This window comes from Denticeps clupeoides, chromosome 6 (genome assembly GCF_900700375.1).
Source record: "Denticeps clupeoides chromosome 6, fDenClu1.1, whole genome shotgun sequence".
Lineage (NCBI taxonomy): Eukaryota > Metazoa > Chordata > Actinopteri > Clupeiformes > Denticipitidae > Denticeps > Denticeps clupeoides.
In genome coordinates this window covers 15,857,915-15,876,737 of record NC_041712.1, presented here as the reverse complement: position 1 = coordinate 15,876,737, position 18,823 = coordinate 15,857,915, and the positions used below count along the sequence as shown (strand labels likewise).

At 39.2% G+C, this 18,823-nt stretch overlaps 1 protein-coding gene across 1 annotated transcript in view; it reads right to left on the bottom strand.

Moving 5' to 3' along the window:
• The window catches only part of opcml (opioid binding protein/cell adhesion molecule-like), a 154,500-nt gene extending 135,934 nt beyond the window's left edge, over positions 1-18,566 (bottom strand). Inside the window, exon 1 of the mRNA XM_028983403.1 lies at positions 18,270-18,566. Coding sequence (XP_028839236.1) covers positions 18,270-18,330 — 61 coding nt within the window. The 5' untranslated portion in view covers positions 18,331-18,566. The remainder of the gene's footprint in view (positions 1-18,269) is intronic.
• Positions 18,567-18,823: the final 257 nt, after the last annotated feature.

Here is an 18,823-nt window from a genome sequence, read left to right as displayed (position 1 = left end):
TCAGTACAAACTGATTTATCACAAAATACAGCACATCCTGGCTGATATGTCAAATATCATATTAAATGGGATGCCCTGTCCTTCATCAACGTGAATTGAACAGCATTATCAATTTTTTATTGACTAATGTTCACATCAATACACGTGTGGGCAAAGAACATTTTTTAAGATTGCAGTATGTACTAGGCAGTGGTGGCCTAGTGGGAAATGAATTGGACCAGTAATTGGAAAGTTGCTGGTTTGAATCCCGAGCCTCCAAGGTGCCAATGCCAAAAAGCACCCACGCACTGCTCCCCAGGAACCTTTCATGGCTGCCCACTGCTCACCAAGGGTGGTAGTAGCCTAGTGGGTAACACACTCACCTATGAACCAGAATACCCAGGTTCAAACCCCACTTAGTACCATTGTGTCCCTGAGCAAGACACTTAACCCTAAATTGCTCCAGAGGGACTGTCTCTGTAACTACTATTGTAAGTCGCTCTGGATAAGGGCGTCTGCTAAATGGTGTAAATGTAAATGTAAATGTAAGGGTGATGGATTAAATGCAGAGGACACATTTCGTTGTGTGCGTCGTGTGCTGTGCTTACTGTGCTTCACACAATCACTTCACTGAATATGGCCTTGAACAATGCAACATGTCTTGAATTCAAATACCAATTTTTTCCATTCTAAATACATAACAGCATTACATGTATTCCCAGTCATGCCAACACATGCACAATTTGCTAGAAGGACTCTTCAATTCTTCCTTAGTTAAATAAAAGGAAGATTTGTTTCACACATTAATTGTGCCCTCTTAATCAATAATGTGTAGAGAGCTTTCGATGCTCGAGTGCACTGGAACATTTATGGCTAATCCCCAGCAGTGTCAGTAAATCCATGGTTTTAGCACCTTCGGTTGCACAGACACTCAGCCCAAGACATTCGGCAGGGCTTGGGAGAGAGGATGAGAAAGGTACCTTATCCATTCCATCATTACAGCCTTCCTGCTGTTTGCAGGCTGTTGAGTGAACAATAATGCTTCCCTGTTGCATCGCTATCACAACATGACCATCTGTTCAGTCAAATGAGATTTTACCCAAGAAAACGGCTCCACGTCTGTTCTATCCCATGATGTAGAAATGCGTCTGTTGACCTCCTTTGGTCTGAAGCCATCTCTTTTGCTGACTTAAAGCGTTTAATTTCCCCAGCAATTTAAGTCATCAGAATGCACATATAGTGCAAACACTCATTTGAACAAATACCATATTGCATATAACGGGCACCTTCAATGATTTATGGAACATAACAAGGTCACTGAGATGTAGATATGTACATATGTCAGTGCTATTTACATCTTAATGGCCTTATGATACTTTAACAAGAATACTAAGTAATGCACAAATGCATTCTTTGGAAAAAAGTGTGTTTTAACAGTATAGGGTCAGTCTGAAGATTCTGTTTTGTAAATGCATTATGTAAAAGCATCAAGCTGAACATGTTCCCCAGAGTCCTATGTTTTAATGGATCACATAAACACATTACAGGCAGGAAGACATTAAAAACTGTACAATCCGTTAAACATTTAGGAAATATTGCAGGATGAGTAAAAACACGTCTTGCCAAAGTTGATTCACCTGGGAGTCTACCAAGAGTTCAAGGCCAAGATTAAAGAAAGTGCCTTAAACCACTCCACACATATTACCTCAGTTTAATGTGCTGTTAAAATACATTTTACACTATTAATTGAAAACAAATTGTATTTTACCTGATCAACCTTCTAAAAATACCATCTTGGGACCAAGTTAAAGACAAATGTTACCTTTCAACGCAAATGGCAAAGTCAACAGAATCATAAAGAAGGAAAAAGAATATACATCTCAGAATACAAAATCTGAATTCTCACCTCAGTCTTACAGGAAACCTGTAGACTACACAAATGAGAGATTTTAATATCTTGATTGCATTAAATGTTATTTTTTAAACAAACAGAACTTTCTTAACCACTTACATTACATTTATGAAATTTAGCAGACAATCAGTAGTGAAGGCAACAGTGCCTCTGAAGCAATTTAGAATGAAGTGTCTTGCTGATGGACACAATGGTCAGTAAGTGGGGTTTGAAACTTGGTTCATAGGTGAGTGTGTTACCACTAGGCTACTACCAGCACCATGGACAGTTCATCTTCATTATTCAGTTCATATTTCATGTCAGTATATGGAATGGAACTTTTTCTTTTGCCTGAATATTTCTAAGCATGTACTAAATGTAAACAAGTGTAGCAAAATCAACTGTATTCATTCAGAAACTTAACTCAAGTAAAGTGTTGAATAATTCTCTCACAACTATGTGATCGGATATGGGCTAGGGTGGTAGTAGCCTAGTGGGTAAGACACTCGCCTGTGAACCAGGAGACCCAGGTTCAAATCCCACTTACTACCATTGTGTCCCTGAGCAAGACACTTAACCTTAAGTTGCTCCAGGGAAGGACTGTCCCTGTAACTACTGATTGTATGTCGCTCTGAATAAGGGCGTCTGATAAATAATTGTCATGATCCGGACCGGCAGGGGTTACTCCGGATCCAGAGTCCATGTTCGTCTTGTGCAATGTTCCCTGATCGTGTTCACCTGGTGTCTATTTATATAATTGTATAAAACTATCCTGTTCGTGTCTGTTCGCCGTCCGGTCATTGTGCGTGTTTATGTTCCCTTGTCTCGTGTATTTTGTATTAAACCCCTGTCCTGTGATCGTGCGAATGCGTCCTCCTTCATCGCCATGTCCAGCCCACCCGTGACAATAATGTAAATGTAATGGATATCACACTAATGCATGGTTAAATGTTACATCTCTATGTGGACAGCAGATTTCTTGAAAAGATCTGACCTACGCATAGTTCCTTATTATCCATTCTACTTTTGTTTGACATTTTACCATATAATTTGTAAACTTTAATGCAACCATGTATTGATGGTAAATGAACACTAACTATATATTCATTTCTTCAGACAAGTAATCAAAGTAAATAGTGTCTTTCACACTCTTAGAAGGAATATGTAGAGAAATTGCTCACCCATTAATGTGTAAGAATTTAATCCAATTGGTCAATTGAACTAATGTTGGGCAATGATTAAATATTTTAATTAAGATTAATTGTATTGTTATGCCAAACATTCAATAATGTAATGTCACGGCAGTGAGAAGGGAATAAATCATGTTGCATTTGTTCCTAATCCAATGTTAACTTAGAAAGATCCTGTCAGCTGTAGATGTAGTTACTACCACATACACGCACACTAAACACTGACACGAAGAGCACCAAACCTCTGCATCCGTCCGCACTTCCGTTGCATTTCAGTCTTTCTGTTTGGCATCTTTTTTTTCTTTTCACGTAACGACACCGATCCCAAGCAAGTACTGATCAACATATCTCCCCTCCAGACCTATGGTTAGTATGTGTTTTCAGAGCCAGACTTTCAAAAAGAAAATAGTAATAAAAAAAAAAAATTGGCATTAATGATAAAATAATTGTCTGTGTTAGTTAAACAATGCAGTAATAGCATGTTAATAAGGTTTTATATTTCTAACCCAAACTGCTTTGCCCTTGGTAGGCTGACATTTGCCCATTAGCTACCATTTCTCATGTCTTTTAAGAAGTTCTGCTCTTTTCTGAGAACGAAACATCAGAAGAGGATTCACACTAAGGTTTAAACGGTACGGTAAGTGACCATTAATGAGCACACAATTTTTTTCTTTTAACTTATATTCAAAATGGGTCCCTAATTTTCAACTGTAACAGGGGTAAAATAAAAGAGCAGCTATTCAATAATTTGACAGCACATGGTTTGGAGATGCACAATAACTCCATTCATTCATTCACTTGATAGTCATACTATAATCATTCTGACAGTTTTGCTGCAGAAATGCACAGAAACTATGTCCTAACAGAAATTGATTTAAGAGATCTAAAAGGCTTAAAGGTCCACAGACTGGAAAATGTTCCCCTAACCTGTCTATGGTCCTGCAGTGGCTAGAAATGGCGATAGGTGTAAAGCATGCTTAGGCCATTCTGCTTCGCTGTTCAGAGAGTGGTTACACGACGTCCCGTCTGTGCCAAACACTGGGGTTGGTGAACGGTGTTGATGACGTCATTTCCTCAAATGCCAGCTAATTTCTACAGGCCGCTCTCCTCCTCATCAGCATTTAAAGCTACAGACACCAAAACTGGGCATCCTGGGGAAATCTCTTTGTGAGACTGACTCAAAGTGGCTGTAATTCTGCACCACGGCTGAATTTTGGAAAGAGACTTCAGATACAGTATTAGGGGACCACTAAGACTGATATAAAAGCAAAAAAAATGTAATGTCAGGGGACCTTTAAAGAGAGATTGTTTGGCCGTGTCACAAATAACATGAGTGTGAACCTGAGAAACACAGGTCAGCAGCCACATGTATCAGAAGGACTCTTTTGGGGGGGAGGCCTGAAGCGTGGAGTGTGTCTAATCAAGAGAGAGATGAGGTGCAACTGGGTCGATTAACACACACTGGGGCCAATCGGGGGCGTTCGCACTCAGCAGCGCCAGCCCGCAGGTCTCACGGTCACATGAGGCCAGGCGCCAACAAACGGGAAGCTACCCCCTCTTCTGCCACAAGACCATCCACTGGACTTAGTGACAGAGCAATAACTGCTTCATGTTAATGCCTGAAAAATAGTGCACCATCAACACTGCACAGTACAGTGGCGAGTAAACTAGCACTACTTTAGCAATAGTTTCCAAGTGACTATGCACCCCGAATCATGCAAATGAATCATGTCAATCATTCACTGTACGTCTACAGAAAAGAAGGAACATTCATGAAATATCAATGAAATCTATTATTACTATCCATGCCAAAATGCAGTAATGAGTTGACATTATAATGACATTTTATTATTTCACCTAAATAGAACTAACACTCTAAATTACGTGAGATGCAAATGTCGAATAGGGCTGTGTGCTCAGGAAATCAATAAAACATTATGGAGAAAATGACTGTTTCTGTCTGCAAAAGGTCAGTAGAATGTTGATTGTATTTCCCCAAACATTCCACACAGATGGGAAATTACATAATTATCGATTTGCGAAGTGCTCCTGCATACTACACAAAATCCAGAGCTGAATTCTAAAGCAAGCTAATTTTGGAAACTAAAACCTGTCAGCTTCAGTAATATAATTTTCCTCTTTTCAGGTTATACTATAAATAGCATAAGGGAGGCTATGAATACAAACAAATGTTTGTCATAGTTTTTTTTTTTTTAATGGGAGAACATCTCTGGAGAACCTTGAACTAGGCATCACATTATTTTAAACATGATGAGGCGAATACACTTCATAACTCTGGCCTTAGAATGTAATTGAATAGAAAAATAATATGCAAATAGGTAATTTAATTCAATTTTAGACAAAGTAATATTATCTCGAGCCTTGATGTACCTCAAAACATAAGAACTAAAGGAGCCGTGCTGTAAGAAGAAGCTGCAAACCTTTGCAGCAGCAGGGTGAAAAATTGCATTATGTGATGCCCATAGTGAAAATCTAATTTAATCACATGGAGCCTTGATTCAGCTCTCAGACTCCCCACTGCAAATAATTGCTGTCCATTATCACATTTGTTCACAAGCAATGGTCAAAGGGACGGAAATAAAATAATATGTGGTTTGATGATACCAATCCTCACCAGGATATGGAAGTTCTGTTAGAAAAGTTTCTGGATGAAATGTTTGTTGTCAATTCGTAACTTTAGATTAGTTCCTCCGGTGATTTAGACAATTATTCAGACTCCGGGGCTCAGGGAGCCTGTGATGTAGAAAAAGAATTACCTGAGCATTCTCAAAAGAATTTGCTTCTATCATCCTCATTACTGACAAATGGTATTTTTAAGCCAGAGCATTAAAATGGCTTCAAGAGGGTCTGCAAAGGACAAGATGTGCAAACCTTTTGTCCAACTACAAGAACCTCTGTCTGACCTCTGTGAGGTTTGCCCCCAAGTATGTTTTGCAAATTGGTTCAAATACTTATTTCATTAATGAAAATGCTAATTTATTAATAATATTTTTTTTCTGGAAGTTATTGTTCTGTCTCGAAACTGTTCAAGTTAACCGACCATTGAAATGATAGACTGATAATTTATTGGCATGGGCAAATTTACAAAATCAGCTGTGAATCACATTATTATTTCCACCACTGTACGCAAGATTTAAATTTATATTTTAAAAACCTATTTACCCTCATCAGTGTCATGACTGCAGGTGCAACACACACACACACACACACACACACACACACACACACACACACACACACACACCAATTCACCTGTTTTGAATGCCAGAGCATCTGCAGAAAAACAATGTGTGGAGCACATAAGAAAAATTCATGCTAATCCCTGTCCCACGGTGTTGCAGTATTCCTAATGTCAAAACTACATATTTGAATAAACCCTTCTAAAATTCAGTGCTTGTTATATGCTGTTCATTCTGGTTCTCATTACTTATCAATATTAATCCTTAATAAAATAAAAACTTTGATCAATTAATCATCAGTGACTGTAGGAAGAAACTTTTCTTCAGTGTTAATCATTCAACTTTTATGTATCCTTGACATGTAATTATACTGAACACAAACTGAAACCTTGAACCTCAAGGTGCTGAGGTTTCCAGGGTGGTACATCACCACTTTCACTCTGATTCTATTCAAATCAGAAAGATATAGTCATTTCTCCTCCAGGTTGTATTGGAATGGAAATAAAGATGATATCTTATTATATATTTTTTGGACCATAAACAATAACCGATTTTCAGTTGTAACCAAAATGAACTTTTTTCTAGACAATGTATGATAACAACCATTATAACTTATAATGAATTTTTCAAGCGCTTATGAAGGTGCATCCTTGTTTAACAATGGTTGTGTTAATTTAAGAAAAAAAATGAAACCATACACTGTACCCCAGGCTTCACCTTGTATCAGATGTTCTGTAGACCAATCCAGGGTCCCCCATTGTTTTATGCACCCATTCTGCCCTTTAGATTGAATGATAAATACCTATTCACCAATGTTGCCCAGGTGCTTCAGAGACATATTTGCAAATCGTGGCTCATAAAAGTCAAATCTCACTCGTGTGTGAACAGCAAGCTATGCTTTGTTTGACCTTGAATGACAGACAGACAGACAGGCAGACATTATCAATCGACTGAAGCACTTTTCTTAATGAGGTTGAGGAAACATTGCCAGCAGCAATCCCAGGAGTGCAGCACCTGCTCCATTGCATTTGTTAACACCCCAGAAGTACCAAGGACCATGAGAGGCGCATAATGTTTAACCTCCTAAAAGATAGAAGAGGACTTCTCGTCTGCATTCATCAGCAGTTGTGAAATCAGACTGTGAGCACATCACCAGCACTTGCAGTTCAGCTACATAAAACCAAAGCAAGTTTTTTTATCTATTGTGTTTTTGTACTACAACCCAAAGAGGGCAACAGTGGAAAAGACCAAGATAAATAATTCTCCTTTCATTCATTTCATTGGCCACTTTACCACCACTAACTCCCAGTGTATTATCTATTAATTATGAAATATACATTAATTCTAATTAGTATAAAGTCATCCACAAAGACACTAACAGAGATTAGAGGAATCCTTACACAGAATGAAGCAAAGCTACAAATAGTCACTTTAGTGTCTGCTGCAGTAAGATGGATGCCTATAGCAACAAGATTAGTCAAGGAAACTATTCAAGGAGTCTTGGGCTAATTTTCCCAAGACTAATGAAGAAGGAGATTGTGCTAGCACCATGATTTAGGACTCTGGGTGAGAAATGGGGGTGGGATGACCTTCACAACAGGACCAGTGTTATCCTTTATGTATGAGTGATTGAAGCATGTGCATGAGCTCACATTCAGATCATTGCTGTTTTTTACTATTTACTGTGTCAATATCAAAACTTTGGCTATTATCAGGAAACTCACACTTGTTAAGCTGACTTACAATGCCCAGTTTGACAAACTGGATGCATCTTAAAGCCTAGTGTCTCCCTGACATAAATTGGCACCAGTCATAAAAAGAAAAGAAGCCTGCTTGAGAATTCATCGTTATGAAGACAACAGTGGAACAGGCATCTCTTTGTGTGTACACAAGCATGACACCATTTACAGCAAAGAAAATGTCAAGCGGTGACGCCGAGTCCCCTGCTTCTTTTGTGCTTCTTTCTCTACACGTTTGTTTGTTAATCTTTCATTTTCCTGCACAGACTTTTTTTTAAAAAATTGTAAATGTTGCCGTCAGAATTTTGTGAGAAATTCTTGTGGTCCCCATTACAGAGTTCATATATTCAGAGTTGCATTTTTATCAAGTGGCAACTATGCAAGAACCTTTGACTTCAAGCAAATGTCACAAACATTTCAGTCTTTTAAGTTGACATTTCAGGCAGATACACTCGCTTCACTGGCACTTGCACACGCCTGTAAGCATCAGACTTCATGTCTGTAATAAACCATTAATTTTACTGGCTCACCATTCATTTTGATTGGCTCATGCAATAATATTTCTGACTCATAATTTTAAATATCATGTCACCTTATAATATGACAGTGCAACCTGAATGACTAGATAAGAGATGGAACTATTTCTTATACAGAAGCTGTATCTAAACATTTTTAGTATGTTTGCTAATAATAAGCATTTAGGTACAGAGTGTCTGTGTGCAAAAAAGAATATAATTAGAAAGTAGATTAGGGATTACATTTTATGGTGACTGCAGTAAATCTCTCTTAATTCCTTAAAGCCATTTTTGGCTTTAATAGTTAATGGCTTCATAGCTCAGTGAGAAAGAGCACTGGTCTTGTAAACCAGGGGTTGTGAGTTTGAATCTCACTAAAGCCTTCAAATATTCCTGGTCACTGAAGGTTGAGATTTTTCCCTTTATGCTTTTCAGGATTTTTATTGGTGCAGTGGTCGCATAACGGTTAAAGAAGCGGCCCCATAATAAGAAGGTTGCTGGTTTGAATCCTGATCAGTATAGTAAATTCATCATAAAAAAAAAGTGTGTGTATATGTGTATGTGTATGTATATATATCTCATATAGTATATATATACTATATGATTTCAGGGCATTTATTTAACAATTTTGGGCAATTTGTAGCATGATCCCTACTGTGCCCACACTTGGCTGAATGCTGGGCTTAGAAACTATTTTATCAAATGGGATTCTCTGGTTCATTTTGACAGCTCTGACAGGCCTTGTGTTCATGTTATAACAACATCAACTCAAAAATTGAACTCTTAGTTATAATAGATCACATAAGTTTGTATGTTCCCTGTGCTATCACACTAAATACATTCAAACAACAACAAATACAACTGAAACTGAACATGCATTTGCCATAAATGTATTTCTCCTATGTACCATGTACCATTTTCCTAATTTATACATTGTCATGATACATCCAGGGATGCACACATATACATATGAATGTTCATATACATATGAATTATAATATTCAGAATCAGCGGTGACTTTGTATCATCTACTTTGTAGCATCAGAGACATGGTGCTGCCAGACATGACTGGTGGCAGTTGCAGCATTGTACAGTCATAATTTTGACACACATCTAAGGGTCAGCCAAGGGTCAAATCATTAAAACCCATAATGTCCCATAATGCTTTCATGGATTCATATAGCTTAATATCAGATAGATATGTTATTTTGCGATAATGTTAGACTTATTCACAGCGTACCCACATGAATTCAGATTAATTAAGAATAAACCAAATGCTCTGTTGCATTCCCCTATACCAATCAGTGTTTCCATGCCTATGGGAGAAACTAGGAACTGGGAGGTTTATATCAAGAAGGCCAGATACTCTATATGTGCTAAGACTTTCCCTCCCATGGCATTTATAAATCTCATGAAAACTCCTTCAATGCTGGCTAATATAATCATGACTATTTACATACATAAGTCATACTATGCAAAAACGGTGTTCACATGATGCCTGTGTAATTCATTCAATTAAATACTTATCATTTTTATTAGCTGTATGCTTTGCATGGTTAAGTGCACTGGTCTGGTTCTGAATGTAAAGTATCCGAGTGACTAATTCAGCAGGCCTTAATCCAGGAGGACACACACGCCTTCTCCAACCCAGCAGTTGTCAAACGCGACATGTTTGATGATAGAATCATTTGCAGCGAAAAACATGCACATCCACACTTCCACGCTTTTTAAAAGTGCAATAGCTTCTGTGCTGCTAAGGATATGTTCTTGGCAGCTTTATGTGCATGACAGTAAATTACCACATGAATTTCTGATAGATTATGGCATAATTTTAGTTTATTCTGCTCTTAAATTTGCATGTGTTTGGCCTTCCTTCTCAATGTTAAAGTTAATTAATTCATTAATTCACTGATTGATTCTTTACCATATCAAAGATGATTGATGATGACAGGTTTGTATAAGCGGTTTGAAGTCAAAGAAATTGTGAACCTACTGGACTGAATGAATCAAAAGTCATTAGAAAGTGGACATGTAGTGTGATATTTACCAAAAATTTACCGAATCTGGCTATCAACATATTAATAGGAATGCTAAAGATGGGGAAAAACCTGTAATTTATACAGTAAAAGGTTTATATGCTCTGCACCCATAATGCAATAAGAACCACTATGACAGTAAGCACGGTTTCACATTCCGGGATGCAGTTAAATGATCAAATTGTTGGAAATTAAATGCTAGAGACTCACATTACCAATGTGTTTGCACTGCTGCTGCAAAAACGTAGAGGGAAAGTGCATTAGGCCTGAATATTTTGCCAGGCCAAATGTGGTCCAGATTGAACAATGCAGTGTGGGATATCTGAAATTCCGTACAGGCAACCAGATGTCAAGATCAGGCCACTGGGGAGTAAAAAAAGGAAAAGTTAATAATGAGCCCTGTCTGGAAATATTTTATGTGGTAAGGACAAGGTCACCCTACCAAATTAGGAAGCCAAAAAAAGAACCCAATATAAGGTTTTGTTGAGTGCAGCTGCAAAAACAGCTGTTGACCTTAAGGCTGGGAAGGAACAGCAGACAGCTCAATTTTGCATTATATTGATAGAAAATATCAAATTCTTCATGAACTTCAGTTAGCAACTTGTACCATGCTTCGCCATTCGTTGTTCAACTATTTGAAAAAAGAAAAAAAAGACTACAACTATAATACTTCATGACGTTTTATTGTCATTGTACAGTTGCATGAACAACTAGCAAGGCCACAAGGAAGCAAGAAAAGACTGTGCACCATCACACTCTCCATTGTGGCTCAATAGAAAGACACCATCAAGTTGGTCTGAGAGCATGACTGGACCATCTCTTGGATGCAACCAACTTAGCCCTGATACCGAACAACATCTGAACTTGCCCACAACAATGTGGGGTCATAGATGCCTTTATCCCTTTCTCCTGGCCTATGTGTGGCAGGACCCTGGCACTCCTTTGTGAAGTCAAGGAGACCTGCCACAGTGTTTTAGTATTCCTGGCGATGCCGGAGGCGAGGAGGTGTGGTTAGCTTTTTGGCCTATCAGGACACCAAGAGGAGTTGGCGGACAGGTACTGGATGGGGTCGGATCTCCAGTGCCTATGAGGCTGGTGCTGGTCTGGACTCAGATTGACTTGTCACCACGCTGACAACCCTCACTAATGGCGGGCCCTGCTGACTTGTGGTGTGCCGGGAGTCACGCCTTAGAAGGTGGTACTGTGGTGAACCTGATTCTGTGGGGTGATGGAAACTGGGGATTTCCAGTTTCCAGCAGTGTTCATGTGTAAAAATGTACCTGACATGTCTGCATCCGGTCATTTATATCTTATACTGCACTGTGCCCTCACGGTTTTTGCATGTATCTTATGAGTTTCGTAAATCCTTCATTTGATAATCTGCATTTGTGTCCATTCCTTCCTGCCCTGCACATAAAAAATGTAATTTCAGAACTTAAATGCATTATTAGTCGATTTTCAAACTGGGAAGTATGAGTACAATGCATTAAACCCTGGAGGACAGAGAGCAAAATTAATCCTTAAAGTCAAACACTGGTGAGAAGAATGCTGAGAGTTTTTGAGTCTTTTGATGGTTAAATCTAGACTCCTGTGACTGATTCACATCTTCCTTTTCACCCTCAGGTATCCAATTTAAATGATTATTTAAGAGTGATGATGATTTCCCTTAGGACAGTCCTTAGATCACTCAGGGCTTTTTTGTTTAACTGCATTCGTTTAAAAAAAAATGTTACTTGAAGAAGCATTTTTTTTTGTCTTTTATGCACCTGGGAAATTCACTCAAGGATTCTTTGCTTCCAATGAAGAAGTTGTCTAGATCAGCATTAATTTGCTGTGCTGTTTGTTCCAAGTAGCAGTTAAAAATAATTACACTGCACAAGAATTATATTGTGTGACATTTGTAAGTGGTGTTTATTAATGATCAGCTATAATCACATTACGCAAATTGCCTCACAGGGTATGAGGAGCAGCATCTGTTACGGTATGTCATGTAAAACGACAGTATTTGTATGACCTTGCCTGAAGCAGAGCGAGGCCGATGACAAAATGGCTCTCTAGATGCTCGCTGTCAACGCTCCACATGCACACATGTGCGACAGGGACTTAACACGTGAGACTGTGTGTCTGCAGGGGAGAGGGGTGGAAGGATCAAGTCAGCAGAATTCAGGCTTGTACGGATCAGGCCTTAATGCGCCCGGTCACTGTCGGCCGTACCTCGTCCGGGCGCATTCGCATTTGCTCGCTCGTCCCTGCGCGGCTGGAGGCGGGGTAAAGGCGGGAAGGCCACAGCTAACGAGCTCGACGCGCACCGATTCATTCCACCGGGCGGCATGTGCCCTTGATCTGCTGCGGCGTCACGCTCGCTCCTGGACATTTAGGGCCGCCAGCTGATTAGACAAAGGTTCGAATTCTAGTAAAGATAGACTTTAATAGACTGCACTTACCTTCATTGAGCATCAGCTTGGGCATCAAGATGCTAAAAAAAGCCCCACCTTGCTATGGTTATGCGGAGCTTTACTTGCTGATACCTGTGGCCGGATATGCCATGGTCTCAGCATTCAGCTGACTAAGCCTTTGTGGACAACAATCTCTCCATGCTCGCTGCATTTAATGATGCACATGCAATTTGTGGGTGTAAACAACAGTTCAAGTAGAAAAAGGCAGTCTTTGTGCTTAAAGGAGGTAAATGTCATCACCGGGTGTCACTGTGTCTGACCCACAGTACTCATTACCAAAAATTCCAGGGCCTACACATGTCATTATCTATAAGTGTGTGTATATTTGTGTGTCTGCACAGTAGGAAAAAATTGACAGTTTGTGTTATTATTATCACAGTAGCACTAGTTATTATGCCTTGTTATTGACATGTCCCACCAAACACAAAGAAAGGGAGAAAATTGCTTTTTTAAGGCCAGGATTCAGTGACATTTTCAATGTCTGAATGTAACTTTATCATTCTGAAACAACATTTGCTGCAACAGAACAAAAGAAGAAAGAGCGGTGACAGCTATAGCCATCATAATTCAAAATTTGGGGCTTTGTGGATTAAATACAAATGCACAAATGACTGAGGATGTTAATTTGCTCAAAAAATAGCTCTTTTACATTTGGACGTGGACTACTGATTAGGACATTGTTGTGTTCATCTTGCCTTTTTCCCCAGACTTAAAGTAACTTCTGCCTATTACTTCTGTTCTTGGTTTAGTGAAGAAATATGATGATGACTAATGATGAATTAGCGATATATTACACATTAATTAAAATCAGCTTGTATCAGAACATTAGAATAAATGCATTTATATGCATTGACCTGAACTGATTGTGGTCAAAGTCTGTCAGAATCACAACGACTTCGCCTTCATCATTGCCATCAGCCTCTGCTTAATTTTTTTTTCCCTTTCTGCGGAACGTTCCTGGACATCAGATTGTTGAAAGAAGCTGAATAATGATGGTTTTCTCAGCTAGAGACCTCCATTCTCACGTCTGAATGTAGACGTGCATGGTGAGTGCACGGGAAAGAGCAACGGCAGTATTTTCCGCCTCCATAAAGATTCTGATAACTTGATTGTGGAAGAATGATGCCATGTCCAACCTACACAATTCCAGACTCTGACAGATTTCATGGCGTAGCGTACGCAAGCTGCTCAGTACACACTTGACAGCCCTGCTGAGTGAGTCAATACTGACGCTTCCAGCATTTTATTATAATTTTTTTTTATGTTTTGAAAAGTACTTTTATAGAAGTTTCAAAGATTTGCTAGATCTGCACATATCCGTGTAGGTAGAGGCTCTGAGTGAGGCATCTAATTAAGCAGCATGCACAGAAAATGCATTCAAATCACCTGTTGTCATAATAGAGCCAGTTTTGTTGTACCCTGTATCTCTTTGACAAATAATACTGATGCCATTTTGCTGTCGTTATTTCCCTGAAGATGTAAAATATGACATGGTTTGTAGATGGGGGGTGGGGGTGGAAAATGATTGTAATAATGACGATAACTATATTAGAAACATATTATTGCATTTGTCATATCACTAACTAACTTTGAGCAAAGCACCGTCCCCACACACTGCTCCCCGGGCGCCTGTCATGGCTGCCCACTGTTAAAACACATTTCGTTGTCTGCTCGGTGTGCTGTGTATCACTTTACTTTCACTTTCTTCACTTTCACTACTGCAGCAACATCAGCCTTATTTCCTCCCAATATGGACACTTTAATGGAACCAGTGTTAAGCGAGGTAAGTCTTTCCGTTTTCTGTGTGAGTAATTTGATGTTCCACACTTGACGTGGCTTTTAAGAGAAGTTGACATCCAAGCAGACACCTGAATGCACCACTGTTCTGACATCTGCCATTTCAGAAAAAAAGCATTTCAGCCACAATCTTGACATCTGCTGCATCCAGCAGAATTCAAGGACGGTCGGAATGAGGCCAACTCCTGATGTGAAAAACGCATTAAAGTCTGAACCGGAGAGGCGGCTCGCACATTAGATTTGCAAACAACCAGAAATTAAATTACGAATGTCTCTGTCAACATCACAGTCTAATTTCTCAAAGGGCTGAGCAGCCTCCGAATAATTGTGAAATATGCATGAACAATGAGCTGCGTGGCCTATGTACATTGTTTATCTGCCAATGTACTGAGGAGAAAACTTATTTATTTTTCTGCAGAGTTTCTTTAACCTTTCCCTTAATTCGGATGGGTGTTTATCTTCAGCACCACACTCTTAAGCCAACCGACCCGCACCCACAGTAATACAACCTGACACAACTGATAGAAATTGCAAGTAAACCCCAAGCTCGGCATGAGCAGTGGAGCCATTGAAATGGTCTTCAGTGACGATGCCTGTGACTACCATCACAATCAGCAATTTATAATCAAACATGTTGCTCTCAAACATTTTCCCTCCCACACTGTGCTGACAAGAGAACTCCCTCTGGATGGAAACCACCACTTTTATTTGCCCAGATCTTAGTCATCTCTGTGTTTTTGTACAGCATGCTGGGGTTACGTAGTCCTGACTGCAGTGGCTGAGCTCCTTGTTCCTCTGTAATCGTGAATGTGCAGGTTGATTTGGAAGAAGACATTTTTCAGATGAACTCTTCAGATGGAGCCCCGGATGAAGTTGTGGTTATTCTCTCTGTGCTGATGACTAGCCAGAATAAGTCCTGAACATGTACATAGCAAGAGGTCTTCCAGCTTCTCTCATAAAGACAATTAGACCAAAGCTATTGATGAGCGAGCTTGAAATTAGTACAACGTTTTGGTGCTGGTACTTCTGAAAAGTTGCTGAAATGTCACTTGTGGTTGACTCCCCCTCCCTTGTTCATGTGGCGGTGGTTTTAGCCCTCTGAGGCGTTAGTTCAAAAAGCAAGTAGTATTTACATACTGAAGTATGTACATGTTGCATGACCCTGAAAAATCCCAAATATTAAAAACAATGTCCACATTTTCAATATGTTCTCCCAAGGTCATAAAGCCTTTTCCCCACAAAAAGCAGTCCATTTTTACCCCCAATCACATGATGCAGCTGGTCCTTTATTTCTTAAGCTGTCAGCTTTCATTTAATAGCGTCTGACTCCAGGCTATTCCGTCAGAGACTTGTTAAAAAAATAAAAAAGTACTCTTGTCATTGGTGGAAAATATTTTTTTTTTTCTAAATTGTGGTCTGTACAACACTGATGTCATTGCCAAAAACAGAATGCCTCACATTGGCAATGTCAAGTTTATTTTAGGGATTTTTTTAAATATACTTATAAACTATAATACAACTGTTTCATAACTTATTATGCTCCAAAGTGCATATGCATTCTCTGCCTCAGTAATTAATATTTAACCTTTTCAAATATAAATGTGAGTTCTCTCAATTATAATGATTTAATTCTATTGAGGAAAGAAAACTAAAAACAGATTTATATTGTTGACTCAAAGCAACAAGAAAACCCTGGCATAAATTTTCTATAAACATTTTTAATATGTAGACTGATGTTTCATATAAGACCTTCACTCTGGGTCTGAAATGAGCAGGGCTGGATTTCCCATAATTCATGAGTATATGTGATTAATGATACATCTACACTTTTTGACACATTTTGGAGCCTCATCACATCAGATGATAAAGTAGTTGCCTTATTCGACCCTGTACACTATTGGAGTCCCTTTAGTGAAACCTCTCAGAGGGCACTTAAAATTATATTTAAATTAAATTTAGAATTCACACACACAGACACACACACACGCACAGAGCGAGAGATATGATGCTAATCATTATAAGATGATTATGCATATGTCTATAAAACTAATTGCGTAAGTACAGTATGCATTATACATATCCTGTATAGTATTCATTTTTCCTTATTAGCTTTACCACCAGGGTCCTAAAATAAGTCATTCTGTTGACTAGTTATCTTTAGTGAGTTGTTACATATCAGTATCCTTCCATATTTAATAATTGAAATGTATATTATCTAGCTATAAGTTTTGACCAAATTATCATGACTATAATTATCCTGACTAAAAACCTTTCTCCCACTCACTCAATATCCATTTTTGGCTCTCGGAGCCTATGGTAGGGCACCACACACACAAACAAACTCACACTCTATTCACTTAGTGTACATGCTTTTGATGGTGGGAAGACACCGGAGAGCCCAGAGGAAATCTGTGCTAACATGGGGAGAGCATACAAACTCTGCACACACAAAGCCAAAGCCTAGATGTGAACTCACGGCCTTTGAGACCACACTGCTATCTGCCTTGCCACCAGGAAGCTCATACATGGACACAGAAGTAGCTTTTTTTTCATAGCTCTGAATCTACAGTACATAAAGCATTTCACATTAGAAGCCTTTCAGAGAATAAAATTTCCTTCAATTAAGTATTTATTTTTGCTATAAAAACGTAAATATGACAAGGTGACATTTCATCAGATCCATGATGAAGGGTCATGGACAGACATGGACACTGCACTCATGCTATTTAAACTTCATTACAGATTTATGTGGATCTGATCTGGTACCTGTTATTTACAGTGATGATGTGAATAGCCCTGCAGTTTGGACAGTGTTAATGAATGGGGCAATTCCCCCTGAATCGAAGCTTGTCTCCAGTGACCTCCAGCATGTCGTGACGTCATACAAACCCACAACAAACCCACTTTCATAGCATGCAAAATAAAAGTGACTGAACCCTTCACTTTGTCTTGAAAACAGCCCCTTCTGCTTGAGAGTGGATTCTTGCATTTGTGTGTGTGTAAAATATTGCTTGCACATTTGACCATAAGATAAATAATAATGGTATTATTGCATTCATGCACTACAGTAATGAGCATACAGTACAGTAAAATAAGCATAACTCAGTGGTCTTAGTTCCTCAATCACATTAGGGTCTCCCGTTTACATAATGTTGAATTTAAATGAAAAAAAAATGTTGAACAACATCAATTTCAGTGTTAATTGATATATTGAACTGTCATGACAAAATTCAATAGCAAAAACTTCTCTCGATTCTTTTTCTGTACATGGTTTGTACTAATGAGCTACTCCTGACAATTTTGCACTTAGACGTACAAATGCAGACCCTAGGTTCACTTTCACTTATTTGTAATACTTTAAAATGATCATTTTGAAATAAAGCTCTCTCTGATCACAGCATGGCACTCAGTCGTCCGTAACTGTCATACATTTTAACATTGCTTTAATGAGTAAAGAAGGGTTTACCTGGAAACACAAGCATGGCAATCACCCACGTCAGGATGAGGAAGCAGACAGAATTATACATTCTTCAAAACTGTTGTGAGGATGTTGCTCTTCTTGCTTACTTCCCCCCTTCTCGCAGAAGATCTAAAAGCAGCACGCACGCTTTCTGCGTCTCTTCCGCTGCGGTGTGAGCTACAGTTCTCGATGCTGCGCCCGTCTTCCCCCCGTGGAGTCTGTCTTCAGGGCAAAGACAGTTTAAATCCAGTGTAAGTAGTGGCAGGCAGGAGACTGAGTCTTCATTGATTATTCCCATGCAGACAGAGGAACGCTCGGCGAGTGGGGAGGGAAGGTTGACCCCGCCCCCTGCTCTGCTCAGATTGGCCGAGCATTTTGGCTGTCAGATGGAAACAGGCATGGCTCTGTTCGGCGCGCCGGCGTGCCTCTTGCTCTAAGCCCTGTCAGATGAAGCTAAGGAAGGCACAACAGCTTTAATAAAAAGCTGCAGCCGTGCTCCCTTAAAGCAGTCTGTGACTGACAACTCGCTTCCAAACCTTCACAATGCCTTCTCAGTCATT